Raw genomic sequence first — 23,391 nt, forward strand, 5'->3', positions numbered from 1 at the left:
CTCTAGATCGTGCCATGAAGCTTAGAGCAATAGTTAACCTTCTCTTTCTATAGAATTCCAAATGTATTGGATGCCCAAGCGACGCGCAGGAGAAACCTAAGGTCCTAAAGAGGATAATTGCCCATTGAGGTATAATTATGGAGTACAGGTTGGTAAATATGAGACTTGAGAGGATGTTAAAAGCGGGATGCAATGGATAGTAGTGCAGATTAGAGCATAACCTTATCAGAAAGTACAAAAGCAGTTATCATGTCTTATGGTTATCAGTTTACCTTAGTTTCCAGTTATACGGTCTTTCAGTTAGCAAGTTTATGGTTATTCAGTACGCCAGTATTCAGTTATATGGTTACCAAATATCCATTTTCAGTGTATCAAAATTTCTAGTGACTAGTGAGCATACAGTTATGCATATGGGTTCTCAAAGAAAATGTAAATAACAATGATTATAGAGAAATCTTCGCATGTTTTAGGGATTAAGACCCAAGACTCACCGGATGGTGCATGAAGTGATTTATTAGATGTGTGGTAGTATATCTGTATGCCAGACCCTACAGTATAGCAGGTTAAGAATTTGACCGCAAATGGCCTAGAATTGGTCATTATAGTTTTGGAAAAAAAGGGGAGACTAAGGGGAAAATGCCTAGGAGTCAGAAATGTCTGTTATTACCAAAGATGTGATTTCGTACAACTCATGCAAATGACAAGAAGATATGATGTATGAAATGAGAACCAAGAGCAGCCAATATTGAACTTCAGGGAATGATTTTAAGTTGTTTGGAATTATTCAAATCAGAACTAGAAGTACCACGCTAGTAAGCTACTATAAGAAACAGCTATTGACATAAGATAAAAGATATGGCAGTCCCCCCTTAGGTTATGTGACTAAGTGATTACCGCGGATGTTTATAGTATGATATGATTTTGTATTATATAGAAAGTTTGGGGTTAGATATTCTAATTTTGTTTAAGACAGATGAATTTCCATAATTGTGCTCCATGTACATAATTCAAAAAAAAAAATGATAGTGTGTGGCAAAAGAATATGGTCAAATGATGAGGGAAGTTAGGAGTAACCTTATACTTCATTTTAGTTATTTAAAGCAGGAGAAGAAACTATGATGCTAGCAGGTGGTTAGTAAAAGGATATTAAGTAAGTTTTGAGTAGATACAGTGAATTAGCAATTTCAGCTGAGCTAGTAGAGGTGAGATTTGATCCACTTAGCCAAGTTATCTCTAGTGAGTGGATGGCAGTTTGGAAATACCGAACGCATGTGTCAGAGTCCAAAGAGTTTAAGTTAAACCCGAAGTATAGTGGCAGTGGAAAAAAAATCAACTAGCAGTGAGAGAGCAAACTATAGAAGAATAGCCTTTAGGAATTATCGAAATGTGATTTCTCTAGGATTGACAATGTGGGCAGAGTTAAATCATTACGATTATGTAGGATAGTTATGAAGACATAAGCTTTCCGTTTATGTAAATAATTTAGTTTTTCCTAGTAAGAAAGATTTCTCAGAGGTAAGTTGGGAGATGAGTCGTCATTAACGAAAAGTGAAAAGAGTTGCTGAAGATAAATAAAGTTGTTAGAATCCCCAAAAAAAAGGAAGGATCCGCAAGTATAAGACCTTTGGTCTAAGGGGTGATGGTAATTTCTTTTGTAAGTCCAGTTAGTGATTTGAAACCCAAATAGTCAGCATGGGATATGAAAAAGAAAATTAGTTCAGTAATGAGGGAAAATTATATAATTACCACAGGGATTATGTATAGCATGTGTAAGAAACACAAAGTGAGTAGAATGATCACCGAGCTTAGTTATTGATGATAAAGTGATCAAAGAAAAGCTATAAAATCATGCCTATTTATGTGTTATGAGGGTAGAGCCATTGCACGAGACTCTAATTGTGGAGTACAAGTCAAAGACTTAGATCGCAACAATGCTATAAGTGTTTTCAGGAAGTGCTTAGAATGATAATCAAGTATGGGAAGTGTATCTCATGATTGAGACAGACAAGAGAACTATGGTGAAATAAGTTCACCGCTTAGCCAAGCAAAGAGTTTGGCTTTCGGATTCTGAAGATGGTGGAATTATTGTCCAGAACAGAATTTGTTATTCCTTAGTAGCCGAAGAGAATGAGAAACAATGTGATGATCCCTACGTGTTGCAGTTGAAAGAGGAGATTCACAAGTATAAGACAATGACTTTTGAATAAGGGGGAGATGATGGTACTTTGAGGTACCAAGACAGATTGTGTATTCCAGACATAGATGGACTTAAAGAGGGAATATCATGTTAGAAGCCCATAATTCCTGGTATTCTTTCCATCCAGGTTCCCCAAATATGCATCATGACCAAGGAGATTTATTGGTTGGACGACATGAAAAAGAACATCGCAGACTTTGTGGCCAATTGTCCGAATTGCTAGCAAGTGAAAGTCAAGCAGTAGAAAGTCCAGTGTTTTCATCCTAGGATACATATACTTTTGAGTGGAGATGGTAAATATAGAAATTTATAATGGGATTATCTTGCTCATTTTAAAAGCATGATTTGATTGGATGATCGTAAATCGACTTACCAAGTTAGAACGCTTCTTGCCAGTAAAAACTACGGATTCAGTAGAAGATTATTCTGAGTTGTACATTCAGGAAATCGTCTGATGTATGGGACTCCGTTGTCTGTCATTCTGGATTGTGGTGCTTAGTTTAAAATGAACTTTTAGAAGTCCTTTCAGAAAGGATTAGGCACAAGTTTTTCATCTTCAAAAAGATGGCCAGGCAGAGCGCATCATTCAAACAATTGAGGATATGTCCTTGATGTTAAAGTAATTGGGATAATCACATACCTCTCATTGACCTTGCTAATAATAACACCTACCATTCCAGTATCAAGATAGCATAGTGAGAGACTTTGTATGGGCAAAGGTGTAGATCGCCAATTGGTTGGTTCAAAGTTGGTGAAGAGGAATTGTTGGGACCAAATTTAGTCTATCAGGCAATGGAGAAAGTTAAGTTGATTCAAGAGCGTTTGAAGAAAACTCAGAGCCGCCAAAAGTCCTATTCGAACGTGCGCATAAACACTTAGAGTTTCAAGTTGATGATTGGGTGTTTCTGAAAGTTTCATTTATGAAAAGCGTTATGAGATTTGGGAAGAAGGGGAAGCATAGTCTCTGCTATATTGGGCCATATAGATTCTTGCGAAGGATCGGTCAATTAACTTATGAGTTGGAGTTGCCACCATAATTAGTGGTGGTACATCCAGTATTTCATGTGTCATGTTATAACATTCAAGTTTCCATTACTCAGATACTCATGTCAGTTCAGTACTCAAATACTCATGTCAGATTAGTACTCAGATATTCATGTCAGTTCAGTACTCAGATACTCATGTCATCTCAATACTCAGCTACTCATGTCAGTCCAATACTTATACATTCATGCCAGCTTAGTACTCAGATTACTCAAATATTTGTGCTAGTTCAATATTCATATATCCATGTTAGTTCAGTATTCACGTATCCATGGCAGACCAATATTCAGTCAATGCAGTAGTCATTCAGTTGAGTATTGCAACAGTTTAGTAATCAGGTGTTCATTCAGTTTAGTATACAAGTGTTAATGAAAGTTCATGTTTCCACCAGACCCGTTTAAGGTCCGGAGTTAGCAGAAGTTACAGTCAGGACAATCATTCGAGGACAAATGATCCCAAAGGGGAGATAATGTAACACCCCATAAATTCAGCTTAGGAATGAATGAGTTAAAGGATTAGTAAGGTTATATTTTGGGCATGTGAAGTCCCATCGGGATGATTATAGGTAAAATAGTTGTTTCAAAATCAAGATGGAAAGTGAGGTACATAAGACTTGACAAAATCGATCAAGTTTGTAGAAGGTCTATCTTCCATCAAGGTTTAGTAAATATATGTAAGGAATTTGGGAAAACTCAAAGCATGGATATTGTAGTCCTATGAAATAGCTTTCCAACGATATATTATGGAGCCCAAACGAATCTTTGTACAAAGAGTTATGTGCGTTTTATAGAACGGTATGTGTTATGCACGCGGGTACTCGCCCTTAGCGTGGTCGCGCTAATTTTGAGGCAGTGTTACTGCCATTTAGCATGGTCAGTAGCGTGGGCAGGCCTCCAGATGCGTGGGCACTCTAGTGGGGGGTCGTTTTAAAGCTATATTTCGTCCCCCACAGCCCCAAAACATAAAAACTTGCTCTAGAAAGAGGAACTCTCAAAAACCTAACTTCTTAAGGGTCCTTCCACCATCCAAGGTAAGTTTTAATGGTGATTCTAAGTCAATTTCAATATCCCAACATCTTATTAACATGGGCAAACCCTCCGTATCATTAGATATTCGTTTAGGGCATCATTGTTGAGAGAAGAAACTCTAGAACTCGAATTCAAGAAGATTGAATGTCAAAAAGGTAATGTCTTCACCCTCTAATTGATTCTAGCATTGGATTAATGATTATTGACTCAAGTTCATGAGATATGAGTTGATGGGTTTGATAGAAAAGCATGAACAATTATAGGTTTGGCTTGTTGATTGTTGATTATTGGTTAAGAGTGTTGTTTACCTTATGGGCGATAAAGAATAATGTTGATTATAACCATTTGAGACTTTAGAATTTATTTAGGAGCAAGAGAATGGGTTATTGGGTGTAGAAACACCATTAATAAGGACTATGAAGCTTTATGTCACCAAGTGTTTGAGAAAATGCCTAAGTGACCAAAACATGAGTATTATTGCTAAAATGGAATCCCTTTGACTGTATTGATATAGATTGAAGTTGAAGGGGTTGGCGAATGTTGTATTATGCTCAAGAGCAGGAAGTTAAGGTATGTGAGGCTAACTCTCTATGTTTGGGAATATTAATGATTCTCCCGACACTATGTCTCTTTTACGACGTATCAATTGCCTCAAAAATATAGTTAAGCCTAGTTCCTTGAATAGTTGTAGAGCTTCTATTCTCTAACTTCATAACTCGTTCATAACTTTCATTTTGAACGTTGTGAGCTCAGTGCATATTCAATATATACTTGGGTTTGATGCCCCCAAGTCTTAGTATATATTACTCAGTATGTCATAAACAGTTGAAGTTTCAGTGTTCATAATTAGTTCAAGAATACATGTCTCAGTCTAGTCCTATTCAGTATTCCAGTACTATGTAACTCAATGTGATCCAGAATTCCAGAATTATGTAACTCAATGTGATTCAGTATTTAACTATCATATATTGCAGTATGATTCTCAGTTCCTGATTTTAAATCCCTGAATGTTGAACACTTGTATTTGGGCCTGAGGCCGCAGTTTATGCTTTATGCATTTTTGGGCCTGAGGCTGCAGTTTATGCTTTATGCATTTTTGGGCCTGAGGCCGCAGTTTATGCATTATGCATTTTGGACTTGAGGTCGCAGTTATGTATACATATACTTGGGCCCGAGGCAGCAGCTTGTGCACATATGTATATTGGGCCTGAGGCCGCAGTTTAATATTCAGATAAACAGGTTGTTCATCATTCAGAAGAGGGAGTATTCATATCTTTACTTCCTTTCAGTTCAATTATTAGTTACCGTTTAGTTATCAGTTATCATATCAGTTACCAGTTATCAGTTCAATTATCAATTATCAGTTCAGTTACCAGTTATCAGTCCAGTTATCATTTATTAGTTATCATTTCAGTTATCAGTTATCGGTTATAATTGCCCTTTCAGTTTCAATAGTTATCATTTCAGTTATCAATTATCAGTTATCAACTTAGTTTCAGTTTCAGCATTTATAATTCTTACTTTCAGTTGCCTTACATACCAATACAATTCAAATGTACTGACGTCTCTTTTTGCTCGGGGCCTGCATCTCACAATGCAGGTAATGATTTACAGGTCGACAACGCAGAGCGCAGGATTCTCGTACCAGCTATTTGGTGATCCCCAGTTCTTTCGGGGCATTATCATTACTTTACAACCTTTCAGTATTTACAGATAGTCAGTGTTTTTAGTACTTTAATAGAGGCTTCATAGACTAGAGTAACAGTTAGACAGAGTCTCTGACTTTTCATGTTAAGCCATGTTGGCTGCAAATATGTTTCAGAATTAAATTAGCATTTTCGCACTTTGATTTATATCATCCAGACTCTCAGTATATCAGCATGTGTTAGTTTATCTTTCGTATTTAGTATGTTATGATATCACATGTTGATTCAGCCAGCCAGTTGGTTCGTTCGGTCATATGTAGTCAGGCACCGAGTGCCGTGTTACGTCCAGGCCCAGGTTCGGGGCGTGACACCTTCAATTAAGGGATTCTGATTTCAAATGGGCAAGATAATTAAGGAAAGAATTTGATCAAGATCTTTTCCAAAGTAGCACAAGAAGGGCAGATTCACAGAAACTATTTAAGGAAAGAGTTTTATATCAACACGCTTTGTGCAAATAAGGAAAGGCAATCAATCAACATTCAGTAAAAATCAGAAATTGAGTTTTAGTATGAGTGAATCCAATCAGAAAAGGTGAAGAAAGGTTTAATTAAAGAAAAATCAGTAACAATCAATCGATCCTTATTAAAAGGAATTCTGAATCAATCACAAATTGGAAAAACCTTTTTGAAGGAAGAATTCATCATATATAAAGTGCACAGACATGTGAATCAAGAAAGAGTTGTCATGCTAATTAGAAAAGCCTAGCATAGAAAAGTTCAGAGTCAAAGAAGTTTGAGTTCAGTACAAAGACTCAAAACGAGTCTGAGAAACCTAGAGTTCCAAAATAGAACCGTAGTCTCAAACACAAGATTGAAACTCGCCGAAAACCCCAAACCCTAGGGTTTTCAACTCGAGTCAGATACAGAGAAAAGAAGACAAATAACGGAAACATGCTCAGAGGTCTTTTTTAGAGACTTATGAGAAAAAAACAGATGTAATAGCAAGTTTGAAACAACAAAGTGAGAAAGCTGATTTGAAGCATAAAGAACACGTTTTAAGAAAGCTTGGAACTTAAACAAGTTTCAGAAGAGAAACGAGATAGTATAGCACTTAAAAGAACAGTAGAGGAAACATGTTTAACAAAGAACTCAAACAAAGTCAAGAAGAAGACAACTAAAGACCTAAAAGCTTAGTAGAAAATACAGTAAAGGAACATAGGGGTAAACGAACACATAAGATAAACATGTGAAAGCATGATATAGAAACCACTAGAAGAAAGAACGGAGCACAATAGAAGAACATGCAAAATAAGGCAAACGTAAAGATACAGGAGAAGAACATGCTAGGTAGGAAAAGAAACATACAAACATAGTATAGACAGATACACACAAAGAAAAGAAGAGGAAGAGTCAGAGAAACATTTCAAAAAAATTTCAGAAACCCTAAATCGAAGAGAAACAAATTTTGAAAGAAAAAATTGGGGAAAACATTTTAAAATTCTAGTAGAGCACAGATATAGCATAGATTTAAGAAAACAACCAAATAAAAAACTCGAATGGCTAGGGTTTCAGAGAAACCCTAAAAATGAGAAAGGCTTGGAAGAAAAGTCCGATCTTGAGTCGGATGAGTTAGAACCAGGCTTGAAATGCTTTAGATGTGCCAGAGCAAGGCCGGAGAGGCTTCAAAACCATGGATCTGAGAGGATCTGAACGGACACCACTGAGGTCAGACCTCAAAGCTTCGAACCCCATACGTTTGAGAGTGGGGGGAGGTAAGTACAGGCCATCCATGGCCTGAGAAGCCATGGATTCCAGTGAGGTTATGGTCGGAGAGGATGAGAGAGGCTAGGGTTTCAGGGAACCTTCGAGAGAGTTTGAGAGAGGAGAGTATTCAAAGGCGGGTGAGAGATCGAAATGAGGGGATTAGGGTAGGGTCAGTGGATTAAAAATGGTAAGGGGTGATCGTGGTCGTTGATCAAAACGATCAACGGCCTGGATTAAAAGGAAGACCGGGCGGGTTGGATAAACTGGTTAAGGGGTTGGGTTGAAATTGAAATTGGGCTGGTTCAATTGGGGGTTAAGATTGGGTCAATTGGGGGCTAAAATTGAAATGTAATGGGGCTACAATTGAAACGAAATGAGGCTAAAATTTAAATAAATTGGTTTTAAAAATCTTTTAATGGGAAAAATACTAAAATACTTGGGCTTGCTTATATATTCATACATATATTATTTTGAAAGTATTTTGTATATATGAAAAATATACAAGGAAAAATTGGGTATCAACACTTGTCATGTCAGAGTGGGACCAAGCAAAACAATCTACATTAGTTTTTAAAAATTCAATTAACTTACCTCTCATGCCTTGGCTAAGATTGGCCCCTATGTAGACTTTCTTATCAGGTCATTGAGCGAATAACATAACAGACTCCAATTCCTCAATTGTTGTTTTGATATTCTCATTTTCTTCTAATTCTTGAATGGTGTCAGGCCTTGAATCCACATCTGTTTGTCCCTGTTCAGTTGAGGTTTGTGTTGTGGTGCCCTCAACTGTCTTCTGTGATTGCTATTCTCCTTCATTTTTCGTACTTGAATCTGCTACAGAAGTGATGCTCCTGGATATATGTTGATCTCCACGAATTTAATTTGACATACTCCCCAGGGTGATGAAATTTAATGACTTGATGCAAGGTTGAAGGAACAGCATCCATTTCATGGATCCATGGTCTCCCAAGGATCATATTGTAAGCCATTTCCATATCTACTACTTGAAACGTTGTATCTTTGATGACTCCTTCTGCGAATGTGGTGAGTGTTACCTCTCCTTTCGTCACAACACTAGAATTGTCAAATCCAGATAGAGTATGCACCTTTAGTATTATTCTATCTTCTGCTTGCATCTCACATAATATTCTTAGCAAAATAATGTTCACGGAACTACCTGGATCAATCAAAACTCATTTTACATTAGTATCATGAACAATTAGAGATATTACCACTGCATCGTTATGAGGGGTTAATACACCATCTGCATCTGCATCATCAAATGTAATGCTTTCTTCCTCTATGGCATGCTGCACCCGTTTCCCTTGGGTAATTGTAACTTTGGAAATTTTGTTAGCTGTAGTGTATGATATGCCATTAATGTCTTCACCTCCGCTTATAATGTTGACGGTTCTTTTGGGAGAAGGTGGCTTCGGGGGCTCCTGCCTGTTCTTCATGTAAGCTTGCTTACCTTTCTCACTGAACAACTCAGTGTGATATCCTTGTTTTAATAAATGATCAACTTCACTTTGTAAAAACCTACAATCTGTCGTTTTATGCCCATGGTAATTATGAAAATCGCACCAATGATCAGTGTTGCTCCTGTTTGGATTCGATCTCATCTCTTTTGGCATCGTACCTTATCTCCCATGCTTCTCAAAATAGCTACGAGCTCCGAAGTGCTCACATTGAAACTATAACCGCCAAATCTCGCCTTCAAATTTCTATCAAAATCTCGTGACTCATAGGTATTTCGATCGTTTCTAAATCTTGATGAAGAAACTGACTCTCTATTCCTTGATCTGTGATCATACCTTTGATTGTCCTACTTTGATCGTGAGTCTTTTCCCGCAGGTCCCATGTATGGCTCGTACCTGTTTTTACTGGATCTTTTTTCGGTCTCCGCACGTCTCGAACTTACCTTTTCTTCTTTTTGAAGTCGTGGAATAGTATCTTCTTCTATCCTTAGCTTCATGCTATACCTGTTGTAAACTTCATTCCACGTTGTAGCTGGGAATTCACGAAGGCTTTCTTTGAGTCGCCTTGTAGCTTCTGAGCTTTTTTCATTCAAATTGCTTGTGAAAGTTATAGCTGCCCAATTACCTAGTACACGTGGTAATGTCATTCTTTCACGTTGGAATCTATCCACGAACTCCCTAAGCAATTCTGAGTCCCCTTGCTTGATCTTGAAAATATCTTCCATTCTTTTTTCGACTTTTTGAGCTCCCAAGTGTGCTTTGATGAAAGAATCTGCAAGCTCAGCAAAAGAATTTATAGAATTTTCGGGTAAAAGAGAATACCATGTTAATGCTTCCTTGGTGAGTGTTTCACCGAATATTTTGACTAATACTGATTCAATCTCCTGCTTAGTCAAATCGTTGCCTTTTACGCCTGTTGTGAATGCAGTTATGTGGTCTCGTGGATCAGTTGTTCCATCGTATTTTGAAGTATCGGGCATTTTGAATTTCTTTGGAATTTAAAAAGGAGCAGCGCTTGGCTTCCAAGGTTGTTGTGAATATTTATCCAGGTCTATACCTTTGATTACGGGAGGCACCCCGGGTATTTGTTCTATGCGGTCACTTTGCTCCTTGAGTTGTTTTTGCAATGTTAGTACTAAATTTTGTAAATTAGAATTGACTAAGTTATCTGGTTCTCCCTCCTGTGATTCGCTAGGGGTTCCACCACTACCTGAATTAACAAGCCCGGACCGAGGGTTCTCCAAAGTGTTGTTATTTGGAGTGGGTGTGGTTGGTGCAGCAGGTAACTGGCTAGCAAAAGCCTCAAGAGCTTTATTGACCTGAGCAGCAATTAGTTATTGCAAAGCTTCATCGATAGCTTCAACATTTTCAAATTGAGCGTTTCCATTTGTATGAGATCCGTCAGGAGTGCCCTTAGGAGACCGCCGAGGAGAGCCTCGTGGAGAAGGGACCGAGGTGTAAGTACCCTGTGGATCTCCCTAAAGTTGTTGGTTTCCTTGATTTCCTTGGATGTTGTCATTATTGTTCAACATGATTGATGCAACAAGGAAAGTTAAGCTAAAAGAGAATAGATTATTAGAGTCCCAGTAACAGAACCAATTTGTTTATCCAAAAAATGGGATTTCGGTCATAGCTTTAATTTAGAAGAACTCGGGTTACTGATAATCAAAAGAATATATGAAAGAAAGTAATTTGGATAGCAATAATATAATCAGAAGAAAAGCAAGTAAATCAATATATTCAGATAGTCTTTTGTGTCCCTACAATTGATCAGTTATCTCCCTTTTATAGCTATTTGGGAGATATGCATTTTGCTCTTGTCATAATAAGGCTATTATGAGTAATTAAAGACATTGAATGCTATGTTACACAATCATTATATTTAATACAGATTCTCTAACGTATTCAGTATTTAATGCTCATTAAATACTGTATATGTACTCTCATATATTGTCAGATTCATTCTCCTTGATTCCTGGACCTAAATGACTTAAATAGGTACAGACTCTGAGTCCTTTGAATATCTGCCCGTGCCTCTTCCTTTGCCTTTGCTTGTATCTGTTGCAACTCGTGTCTCTTTGCCAGCTGTAACTCTTTGACTAGTCTACGTGTCTTGACACGTCATCTTTATTCTACTTTAATATGTAAACTCAATTTTTCCCAATACAGTGGATTTATCCGTAGATTTTGCATGCAATATCTTGGCCATATGGTTATTGTCAGCTTCCATTTGGTTTGTATGGAGAAACTGTTATGAAAAGTGTGCACGTGCATTAGTAAATTTATTCATGGTTAGGGCGTAATTAGTGTGTACGTGTGCACCTTGTTGCTTTGGATAGAGGGCAGGGAAGAAGGGTCTGTATAAACAAATTTAAACTTTTGAGTATTAATGTACTTACCTGCTGAGGCATTAAAATTTTTGACATTAATATACCTGCCTCTGGGGCTACTCCTTTTTTGAATGATTTTGTGCCATGTGACTTTTTATTTTTTTGGAAATGCCACCATTTGCCAGCCTTCCTCATCACTGTGAGTGTGAGGCTGTTGATTTTTTTGTTGGTTGCTTTTCATTTTGTTTTGTTGAGCATGTCAGCCTTTTCACTCGCACAACTGTGATTGACTCAAAATGTCTATCTTCTGTTTTAGAATCCGATTCCGTATTTTGAAGCCTTAAAAATCTCATTTTATCTCTCCTCAATCTGCATGCACAGTCCAGGTGTGTGTCCGGAAAGCCCTTATGTGAAATAATTTTTGACTTAAAAAGATAGATTTTTGTTGACTCCGGTCAGCGTTTTGGGTAACGGACACGGACCCGTATTCCTAGAAAATTTATTTTGATCTCTTGTAGACATCGATGGACATGAATCCCTTCCTCCGTGTTGGCACATGCTTCTTAAATGGTAATCTTTTCCACTCATACTCTTAGCACCTTCAAAACTTTTTGATTCTAAGAATGACGAGGAATTGTCAAACCAATTGGAATGAACTGAATCTACTTCATCGGTATACATTGACTCAAGTTTGTGTTCGGGTGAAAGCAGAGAGAATAAAGCATCATCTCGACTAGCAGTGATTGGTGACTTGGAGTCACTTTGGTTTATCTCACCAACACTTTCTATTGGGTGTATGAGACATTAGAATCAGACCTACAATTTCGAGGATGATCAGAAAGATGCTCATCTTCATCACCAGCTTCACAATAAGTTTCCTCTATGATCTCCATGTATGCATCAGCAAAGTTTTCACTCACATCACTTTCAGCGAGTAAATCCCAAACAATTTGTTTTATCTGAGCACTAATATTCAGCACACATTCTACATCTTCTTCAACCTCCTTATTTGAGTAGGTTTTCTTAGATGCATGAGGATTCGTAGTAAAATATGGGACCTGGGCGTATGCCCGGAATCGAATTCCGAGGTTCCAAGCCCAAGAAATGAATTTTTGAAGGAAATTGATAAGACTAAAAATGTAATAATTTAAAGGATTTGATCTTATTCACTACAAAAAAAGGCCTTTAGCTACCAACAACTAGCAACGAGTTAAAAATCTGGTCCGTAAAAGTATCCTTATAAAGACCAGTTATTTATCTGGTCCCTGAATCTCAAATTAATTACGAAGAGAATAAATCTGGCCCCTATAATAGAAATATCTGGTCCCGAATTCTCTTAAATTTAGCGGGAGAAGGCGTGGCTACCAAATTTATCTTGCTAAAGAAAAAATAAATAAATAATATTGTTGACAAAAATGGAAACAAATAAATAAAAGAACTAAACGCTAAGACCTGAAAATCCCTTTTCTACAGATCCTAAACCCTAGAAACTTTGGAACACTCTAAAATTCGGCCGCAACTCATCAAGTTTGTGTTTTCCCTTCTCGTTTGGAAGCTTGGTCCTTGGTTAATACCAAAGATGCTAGATTTTTGGTAAGTTCCTCAATTTCTATAACCAATGTTTTTTCATATTTCAATCTTTTCTAATTGTTGTAGTCTATGCTTAGTTGTTGTGAGAATTAGGACGTTTTTTCTCTTTGATAAACTCACTCAACCTGCATTTCAACTGAGTTTCCAGTTTATTCCGTTTATTTTACAAATAGGTTGGTCGAAAAAGTTTCAATTTTATTCGGTTCTTCTTCAGTTCGATTAGTTATTTTGGTTTTGGGATTGTTTTGTATTTTTTTTCTTTTCCTAAATTGAGGCTTTAATTTATTTGCATGATCTCTCTATCTAGGATTTGAGAAGAGATGCACTTTACAGGATATAAAATCATGATTGGGGGACATTATTTTCTATTGTATAAGCAAAATGTTAGAATTTGTTAATTGTATCATTACTGGAAAAAAGTTGGAGCTTGTGTAGTGCATCTATATATCAATAAGTTGGTTCACTGAAGGCCCTTAACTTTGTCGACTTATTCAGGATTAAATTTGTTTATAATAGAAAATGATGAAGTTGTAAGTTCAGGATTGCAGTAATCTGTAGACAAACTTTGAGGGTGGAAGCGAATACCTTTCTTTTTTCGGGAAAAAATCTTTGGGGCTTGGAGAAGTAAAATTATAGACTAGCTTGTCACTTGGTTGAGGCGTGCCCTACATTGCCTCCATTATGTGAACTTCCATTCTGTAACCATGTTGGAGGGTATCTTTGTATTTTGTTGAGATCTATTCTTGAGAGATTGAGGTTGGTTAACATTGTTAATTTTGCTATGAAATACTATTATCTTTAAGGTTTTGAGATGACATGTTATGGATCGTAAAATATGATGCTATCTGTGAGCACGTGATTTTTGCTTCACGGAAATTACTCCAAAAGAAATCGAAAATAAAACAAGTTACCTTCGGGTACAATTTTGAGAATTTGCGTGACATTTTTGGTAATCATTTTTGTCCGTAAATGTTTACCTTTTTGTAGTAAATCGCGAAATATAAAATAAATATATTACATGCTTATTTAGGATTTAATTGTACATTTAGGAATTAATTAAATCATAGTTTGGTTTTTAAATAAAAATCGCAAAAGTATGCTTTTCGTCTTATGTTTTGTTGCCATGGTGTGATTTTACCTATTTAAATATTTTAATATGTGTGTGATAATTGTGTTAAGTGTTAATTAATATGTGTTTAGTTTTACTTTAATTAGGTATTGTGTTTTAAATTAGAAAATAAAAGAAAAGAGTGCAAATTGGTCTAAAAATCGGATTGGGCCAGTTTCTTTAGGAAAATTCGAGGCCCAAAAGCACCAAAACCAGCCCAAGGCAGCCGGTCCAAGAGACCCATCTCCCAGGCCACCAAACGACGTAGTTTGATACCAAAACTACGTCGTTTCAAGAACAACCCATCTCAGCCGTTCAAACCAAGTTGATCTGACGGCCCTCGTCCCATCTTCCTTACCCGTTACCTGACCCGACCTATTCCACCCAAAGACCAACCCGGTCTCACTTAACCAAACGATGTCGTTTTCTTTAAGTGAGAGATCCAGGCCGTTGATCTCGACTGATCTAACAGCTATGATCAAACGACCACCCCGGTATATAATCCCCCATCTCTCACCCCACACCCCCCATAACCAAACCCCCCTGCCCTTAGGTCGTCTCCCTTACCAGACCCAAACCCCACGAAACCCTAGCGCCACCCCCCTTTCCCCTCACCGTAAACCCGGCGGCAACAACGCCGGTGACCCCCAGACTAACACCCCTAGGGCACCTCGACCCCCTGAACACAGATCCACCAGCCGTGGGTCTCGAATCTTCCCCCACCGTCTCGAATCTTCATTTGAAGATTCGAGCAGGACCCCAACCTATGCCAAACCCCCCCCAAATCCATACCAGGTGTCCCCCTGACCTCCCTCGTGACCAAACCAGGCTTGGTTTGGTCCGAATCTAACCAGAAAAACCTGAATCCCAAATCTGCCCTAAGAACCCTAAAAATCCAAATTCGAGTTTTGTCCGTTCAAACAAGGAGTTTGAGTTCTAATAGATTTTAATCGAAGTATTCTCAGTTGAGAACACTTCGATTAAAGTTCGTTCAACCCCAAAAGAGGTTCGAGTCAAAATCCGGGGCCTGGTCTTGATTTTCAATTCTTTAAGGTATTTTCTTCTTCTTTTCCTTGCCAATTCATGTTGTTTGTTTTGCTTAATGTTTGTTCATGTGTTTAAGTGTCATTTCGATTTGTTTTCATTCCTGTGTCAACTTTTCTGTCCACCTTGCCCAGATCTATATTTGGTCGAATTTGTTTCTATGAGTTAATTATGCATAATTACAGTTTGTGTAATCGAGTCGAATAAGTTCCATCAATCAGTTATGTTTTCCACAAATCCCTGTGCCTGTCAACATAAAATCATAATCCGTGTTTGTTCAAATTTGGTTAGCTGCTATTGATTTGTGCGTATTGTAATTCACACAGTCGATTCGATATGTGTCGTCAATCAGTTTCAGTTTGGAATGGTATTTATCTAACTCATATGTTTGATTTGCTTACTGAGGCTTCTGAGAATTGATTGCACTATGCTTTGCCTGTTTATTTGAATCAGAAATCACCTAAGGATTGGATAACTGTTAGTGTTAGCAGGGATTATAGATTGTAGTTCAATTTAATGGCATGTATGCTCACTTTTGACCTTGGGCAGCATGTGTTTGGTCAGAAGTTAGGGAATTAGAATAGAATGGACAGCATGTGCTGTCAGGGCATATTCCTGCTGCCCATGCTTTGCTAATTGAATAAAATATTAGGCCACTTTAACAACCAGAAAAAGGGGGGGCTGTCAGGGGAATCTCATGGGAAGGGCTTTTTATTTTTAAACTGTTGAGTGGAAAAAACAGGATGGGAACATGGGAGGGGGTTCAGTTGTTTTAACAGGCTGTTGTATGGGCTGATGCTAGGCTATAAATAGAGGAGGTTTCCATTAGTTAAAGGGGGGCAGACAGTGGAGAGTTCAGAAAATATAGTTCTGAAAATCAAAAATAGTTCTGAAAAATCAGAAAGAAGAAAAACAGAAATAGACATAGAGAGATACACAGAATACACAGGGATACAGAGATACACAAGCTAAAAAGACTGAAAAACAGAAAAGAAGAAAGAGTGAGCGAGAGTTGAGTTGGAAGAAGTAGATAGAGTTCACATAGCATCGAAGAGAGGCTTTGAAAATAGTTGATAGCGAAAGCAACAAAACACTACTTCAGTGAGTTCTGGTTTAGTGTCAAGTCCCAGTAGCTGACATTGGTCTGCCCGGCTGATTTCAATTTGTTGGAACCTATTGGCTATCTATTGGTCCAGTTTTGGTTTAAATTCAAGTTCAGTTGAGTCTGTTTGGGTTGTTTAGTTGCTGTCGGGTTTCACAAATCACTTCGAGCCTCCTTTAAGTATATTTCTGGTGTATTTGGTGCTGTTGGAACTGCTGCCTTTGCTATTGCCTGTGTACTGCTGCTGCTTTGCTGACTTCTTTTCTCTTCAATTGTAAACGTTTCCAGGTACACACTTCTGAAACTATGGGTTGATGTAAGCTTGAATTGGAAGTTGAGTTGAAATAAACAAAGAAATGAAACGTTTACATGCTTTCACAATATCTATGTTTAAGATGTAGCAATAGGATAAAATGATTCAATTAGTTCGTATTTGTTTGGGCTCATTCTAATCGTATTTGTTTTGTATAAATTGGGGCGTACTCAAACCGATGTGGACTGTTAAGTAGTATGTTGTTATATTGATTAGATGTATACCATGTGTTTAGCAATTTAGTTTAACTTAGCTAACGATGATGGTATAACGCATAATCTAATAGGTGTCTGTATGTACCCTATCGGACCCTTGGACTGTTTAAATTTGTTATGCCCCGGTTCAGTTTGATTTTAAGAAATATGTATCTCACATAAATTTTCATATTGTGTTGGTTAATACCAACTGATTAGCGATATACGTCAACTCTCTTGTTGGATTCCTTGCTTCAATACAGTCTCAATAACGTAGAGTAGTAATTAATACTGGCATTGGCCCGCCATTTAAACAAAGCGGCTATTAATACAATCAGTAGGTTTACATTTTTGGGAGCACGAATCAATGTAACAAGTTAAGAGCATTAATCTAATAAGCATGAATTTAGCAAGAAGGTTTAGCGTTTAGATCTAATAGCTTTTCGGATAAGCATTAATAATTAAGGGTAATTTTAGTTTTAAATAGTCCCAGGTAATTATTGGTTTGTGGAGTTAGCCCAGTCCTAAGATAATTAATCTTATTCGAATGTATCATCTCTTCAACCTCGATTTTGCTTAAAATTTCAATCTTTGTAATATTCTTTTCCATTAACACTTGTATTGATCTAGCCATTAATATGTCACGTTTCTTTAGCATGCAATGAACTAGGATCTTTAATAGAAATGTAGTCATTTTAGGGTATCCTTAAAATAAATGAATTGCGCCTCGCCAAACAAAACGCACAAACTGCGGGCCCTCATAAATGTATATATTAAAAATACTTAGAATTTGGGATGGGCCGTTTAAGCGAATTTCACGGCCTTCCTCAAAAATAATAACGTGTTAGTCTCTTTAGGCACATTTTTAATAATATTACTTTCCTAAATTAGGGTGCGCATTTATGTGACCCAAATCCAAATCTCAACGAAGTCGGAATGTATTAACAACCACGGGTGCATTGATTGCGACGTGGTTTGAGATGCATTTTCACGACGTTGCAATTCTATTAAAAAATAATAATAATAATAAAAGCGGTTTAAAGTTGATAAAAGCACATAAATTATAATATGTATTAAAATCAGATATTTAGCCATTACAACAATTTAAGCGACCGTTCTAGAACCACGGGATTCGGGGGTGCCTAACACCTTCCCTCGGGTCAACAGAATTCCTTACTTAGAATTTCTGGTTCGCAGACTTCATTTGGAAAGTCGAATATTTTCCTTGAATTGGGATTCAAGATAAACCGGTGACTTGGGACACCAAAAGCCAAACCTTTCCCAAGTGGCGACTTTGAATTAAATAAATAATCTCATTTCGAATATTGTCACTTAAATTGGAAAAACTTCATCGCACATTCACCCTTCGGGGCGGGCGCGCAAAAAGGAGGTGTGACAGCTCTAGCGACTCTGCTGGGGAAAAGAACCCAGAACGTTAGTTCAGGGTTCAGATTTCGAGCTTAGAATTATTGTTATATTTGGCTTTATTATCTGATCTTTATTACATGTTTTGGCATGACATGCTAAATGTTATCTTTTACCGCTTTGATATTATCTGAACTGTATATAAACTGTGCCGAAACCCTTCTCTTCTTACCTCCGGGGAGAAGCTCGCTGGTTGAGACTCCCTATTCGGTTAGTGTCAATACCTAAAATAAGAAAGAGGCCGGACCAGTTACAAAGCCGGACGATCTCGCGGGTCCCCGGTACGTAGCCCCCTCCTCGACTCGAGTTGTCCGCTCGGGTACACAGTCTAGAATATATACCCAGGTTATAAACCTAGTATAACAAAACCTCATGCCGGATTCCTAGTAGGAACGCTTATTTGCATCACGCTGCATTTGACATAGGGGACTAACACAGGGGTTGGGTCCGTCTAGGCCACGCAACCTGAAATGAAAAGACCATCCTGCTGCATCCCGTTTGTTTTACGCATTTATGTGATTCAGTTCTGCATGCTGACCGGTTTCTAAAAAAAGAAACTTTTTTTTTTAAAAAAGAAAATAACAGCGTAGGGAGATAATTACTTATTTTTGGAAAAATAAAACCAATGTCCAACTACTGTCAAAACCTCGCCGGAATTTTCTTAAAAAAAAATGAAAACAAAATCTGTCTTTTAGTTTGATTTATATAAAAAAAACATATAAAAAAAATTCTTTTAATCACTTTCAAAGTCAAAAAAAATGTATCTATTTAAAAGTAAAAAAAAGGGGAAAATTCAAAATTCAAAAAACAAAAAATATTTTCATTTGTAGTATCTCTTAAAAGAAAAAAAATTTCGAAATTTCAAAAAAAAGTGAAAAGAAGTTTAAAATTCAAAATATTTTCTTAATCTTCGTCCCTTTTCAGAAAAATAAAAAAAAATATATAAAAATCAAGAAAATAGTTTTCCTCTTTTTCTTTAAAAGATTTTATTCAAAAAAAAAGGATTTAGTTTGTTTCCCCTATTTCTGATCAGCCCGAACTACGCCGGTTTGATTCTCACAGGGTGCGAGATACGTAGGCAACCCTCATCGGGTCCAACTTCCCCTTTTCAAAATAGCCAAAATGTTAGAATTTTAATTTCGTCATGAATGAGTCGGGTGATGCCGTTTTGTCAAGGATAGCCGAATGTTCCCCAAAGGGACGCCGGAAGGCTGACTTTGCACAAACGACCATTATTGGTCATTTTTATTTTTCTGACCAAATTGCCCAACGGCCTTAGAATCCTCGTCCCCGAGGCTCTGTAAGGCCATGTTCCCCATGTTGTTTCATTACTACTAAAAAATCGTAAATAAATCAAGTGATTGTTTTTGTCAAAAATAGCCAAATATTCCCGAAAGGAACGACGGAAGGCTGATTTTGCATAAACGACCACTTTCGGCCGTCTTTTAGAGTTTCGATCGGTTGACCCTCGCAGCCTTAAAATCTTCATCCCCGAAGTGCTGAAAGGCCGTGTTCGAAAATCGAATCTTCTTTTTTTTTAAAAAAAAATATAGTCAAATCATTTTTGAGTCAAATCATTTTTGCTTAAAGTCACTTTAATAAATGTGCAGGATGAGCACAATGCAAAACGAACATTTTTCGATAATGACTAAAATCCCTGTCAAGAAGGCTATGGTGGAATGATCTAGGTGCTGAAGGGCAAGATGAGGTCAGGAAATATCTGAAAGGTCTCACAGGTTTATTGGAAATTCAGCCTCGGAGAGATATCATAAGAGCCTTGGTCACCTACTGGGACCCAGCGCACAATGTTTTCCACTTCTCCGACTTTGAACTCACCCCGACTCTGGAGGAAATGGTCGGGTACATCGGAAATGCCAAACTTCCATTAAGGCAAAAATACCTGGTTGCCTCAAGAGCTGTCACGACGCATCGATTTCTAGACTCACTAAAAATACCCAGGACGGTCCATAACCCAGATTTGGCCACCGGTTTTTGTAATCCATGCTTCATATACGACAGGTATGGTCATGTAGGAGGATTCAACATTCCGATTAACAAGCTATGCAGCAAAGGTAGTCGTCAGAAGTGGGATGAGCACAGACGGGTGGCTTTCATGATAACATTTTTGGGTCTTCTGGTATTTTCGAGGAAAGACAGAAATATTGATCTGAAAATATCCGGGGTCGTCAGTACTTTGCTCACACAGAATGATAGTACTCTCGCGCCTATGGTGGTATCTGATATCTTTCGAGCTCTCACAGCCTGCAAAGCCGGGGGAATTTCTTCGAAGGGTGTAACTTGATGTTACAAATATGGATGACTGAACATCTCTGCCATCGTTCCGAGCTTTTGAGCCATGGTTCCTCGAAGAAAACTTGCATAGAAGAGTTTTACATAAGAACCAAAAAGATCAGTCTGCCCAAAGGAGTTATGGCATGGACTTCATTATTTCAGACTCTCACCGCCAACCAAATACAATGGACACTGGGATGGTTGCCTGTTGATGAGGTCATGTATATTCAACCTTACGCGCCCTGCCGAGTCTTGAGACAACTCGGAAGATACCAGATAGTACCACATGAGTAAGATCTTAGTACTCAAACAATTTAGATTAGCCCTGACGACAATTTCCTGAAGCAAAAATCCGCCAGATCTGGAATGAATGTCAACATTTGAAGGCGGATACTTGTGTGCAGGATCGGGCTAGAAGTGAAACGGCGCCAGGTTACCTTGCGTGGTACAGAAGAGAACTTGAACACGAAAGACGGGCTAAAAGACCCCACATCTTGAATTTCGCCGAGTCATCGCAAAAGCAGTGGGATTGGTTGGCAAAAGAAAGAGGCTATCGTGCCGAAATCGGCAAATTGAAGCAACAGGTTGAAGGTTTGAAATATGAGCACAACGTGCAAGTTGCTACCGATCTGGGAGAAAAGAACAGGTTGACTCAGGAAAAAGAGATGCTCAGGGCCCAAATCAAACAGATGAGGATAGATGCTGATAACCAGCAAAGGAGCAGGTCGGATGAACAATTGATAAAAGGTTTAAGGATGGAAATTGGTGAGTGCCGGAGTGAGTCAGAAAATACCATAGCAGGGCTCGAAGCACACTGGGCAAGGAGGACAGAAAAGCGTAACCGGCACCTGCGGCAGTTGGAAAGGGATCACAAACGAACCATTACCAATCTAAAGGAAAAGGTGGACAGAGCGTTTGAGCAAACCCGAACCCTGGGAGTTGAAAATAGACATTGCCGCAAGCTCTTAGCCCAGATGGAAGTAGAAATTCAGCAGTGGCAAAATCAATGCCTCTAGGATTCTCTGGTTATGACAGCCCGTAATGATCAAATAGAGCACTTACTCAAAGAAAAGAGGCAAACCAGGGATAAGATCAGGACCATTGCCCATGCCATCATCAGAAGATGTCTACGGTGTGAAAATATGACCAGCATTACCGTTTTCTCAGCAGTGATGGTTTATGTCAAGCAAACCATGCATGAGCTGGAACAACTTGAAAGGGACCTCACACCTAAGACCGTGGCATGGCCGAACGATGCCCCGCGGGTGCTAATTCTCAGAACCTTAATGTATTCATAGGTCGAGTCTGTCCTTCTTTTGCATCAAGGTGTATTAGTCTGTTGAGTCTGTACTTATTTCAAGGCTTGTTATTTTCCTTTTTTTAAGAATATTAGTTTGTAATAGATTGTTCAGTAATAAAATGTGTGCTTCTTTTACACTCATCTGTTTTGAACTACGTAATGATCTGATTCACGCGGCATCGTGATACGTAGGCAATCCTCATCGGATCCGGTCACATTTTTAACGACAAATAATGAAAACAATAATAGGAAATAAAAAAATAAAATAAATAAATATATAAATAAATAAATAAAAAACACGATAAATAAAGGGAAGCCTAAAGAGAAGCCAGAATGACGCATGCCTTCGTTGCAAACATGTAGAAATTCACTTAACTGTATAGGTGCATCATGCCCTAACATGAGATTACCTATCTATTATTTGTTTCGAACTAACCGTTCGTTTGTCGTTGAGTTTTTTCAGGTTTTTAGAAAAGGTGGTTGGTTTGGTGGAGGTCTGGCCTCACATTCATACTTCACGAGGTCGAAAGGAGTGTTCAGTTACCCGTTGTTAAGTCAAGAGGGCGTATTCACACTTACTTCACAAGATCAAAGGGAAGCATAGAAATGTCTTCAGAAATTCCTTTGCCGACAGTTCCTGTTTCCGAGGAGAGTTCAATCTCGGTCGTCCTAACGCCCGAGTCAGCAACTGCTGAGGAAAACAGAATCCTGCGGCTCCGCATGTTGGAAATGTTAGATGACTGGAATAACGGAAAAGAGCCACCGAGTGTAATCCCTGGGTTCCCTGAGTTGTTCTCCAGGACAAATGGGACTTCCAACGTCCCCATAAGCTATCCAGCTACCTCATTCGGGTACCCAGCCATTTCAGCCCTCTCTGTTGGATCGCCCTCTGATTCTTATCCCCGGATGTCAACAACAGATGTAGCTACAAACATATTTACTGCACCTCCATGTCCAATCGTGGCACAACCCGCTACACACAGGCCGAATTTTGACTCATCCTCATTCACCTTTCAAGCACCATCCTTCTCACTGAAACCAACTCGGTTCACCACCAGCACTCATCCTCAACAACCTCAATACGAGTTTTCACCTGGGCAGGATCAAAACCCCAAAGCTGCTGAACAAGATGAGATGGCGAAAGGATGAGGAGCCTCGAGCAGAGTCTGAAAAACATGCAAGGTTTGAGCGGACAGAAGAGTGTCTCCTATACCGATCTATGCATGTTCCCGCACGTGCACCTACCCGTGGGCTTCAAAACCCAAAAGTTTGAGAAGTATGACGGGCACGGCGACCCCATTTCTCATCTCAAGAAGTATTGCAACCAATTGAGGGGAGCCGGCGGCAAAGAAGAATTATTAATGGCATACTTCGGGGAAAGTCTGATAGGAATAGCCTCAGAGTGGTATATGGACCAAGACATATCTCAATGGCATATATGGGATGATCTCGCCAGAGATTTTGTGAGACAATTCCAGTATAACATCGACATTGCACCCGACCGAAATTCTCTGTCAAACTTGAAGAAGAAACCTTC

The 23,391-nt window shown here is 38.4% G+C and overlaps 1 protein-coding gene across 1 annotated transcript; it reads right to left on the bottom strand.

Annotated features, from left to right (window-relative positions):
* Nucleotides 1-8,490: 8,490 nt before the first annotated feature.
* LOC138869253 (uncharacterized) lies at nt 8,491-9,312 on the bottom strand. The gene is made up of 2 exons (XM_070146856.1): nt 8,940-9,312; nt 8,491-8,855 (listed from the first exon to the last, which is right to left on the bottom strand). The coding sequence occupies exons 1-2, from the start codon at nt 9,310-9,312 to the stop codon at nt 8,491-8,493; spliced, it is 738 nt and encodes a 245-aa protein (XP_070002957.1).
* Between the last annotated feature and the right edge of the window lie 14,079 nt (nt 9,313-23,391).

This window comes from Nicotiana sylvestris, chromosome 5 (assembly GCF_000393655.2).
Source record: "Nicotiana sylvestris chromosome 5, ASM39365v2, whole genome shotgun sequence".
In the NCBI taxonomy this organism is placed as follows: Eukaryota; Viridiplantae; Streptophyta; class Magnoliopsida; order Solanales; family Solanaceae; genus Nicotiana; species Nicotiana sylvestris.

Bases quoted from the DNA above. Each gene is read 5' to 3' on its own strand.
- LOC138869253 (XM_070146856.1), bottom strand. From the start codon at position 9,312: ATGCCAAAAGAGATGAGATCGAATCCAAACAGGAGCAACACTGATCAT. The intron at 8,856-8,939 runs GTGTATTAACCC...TGATTGATCCAG, and splicing joins TGATGATGCAGATGCAGATG to GTAGTTCCGTGAACATTATT.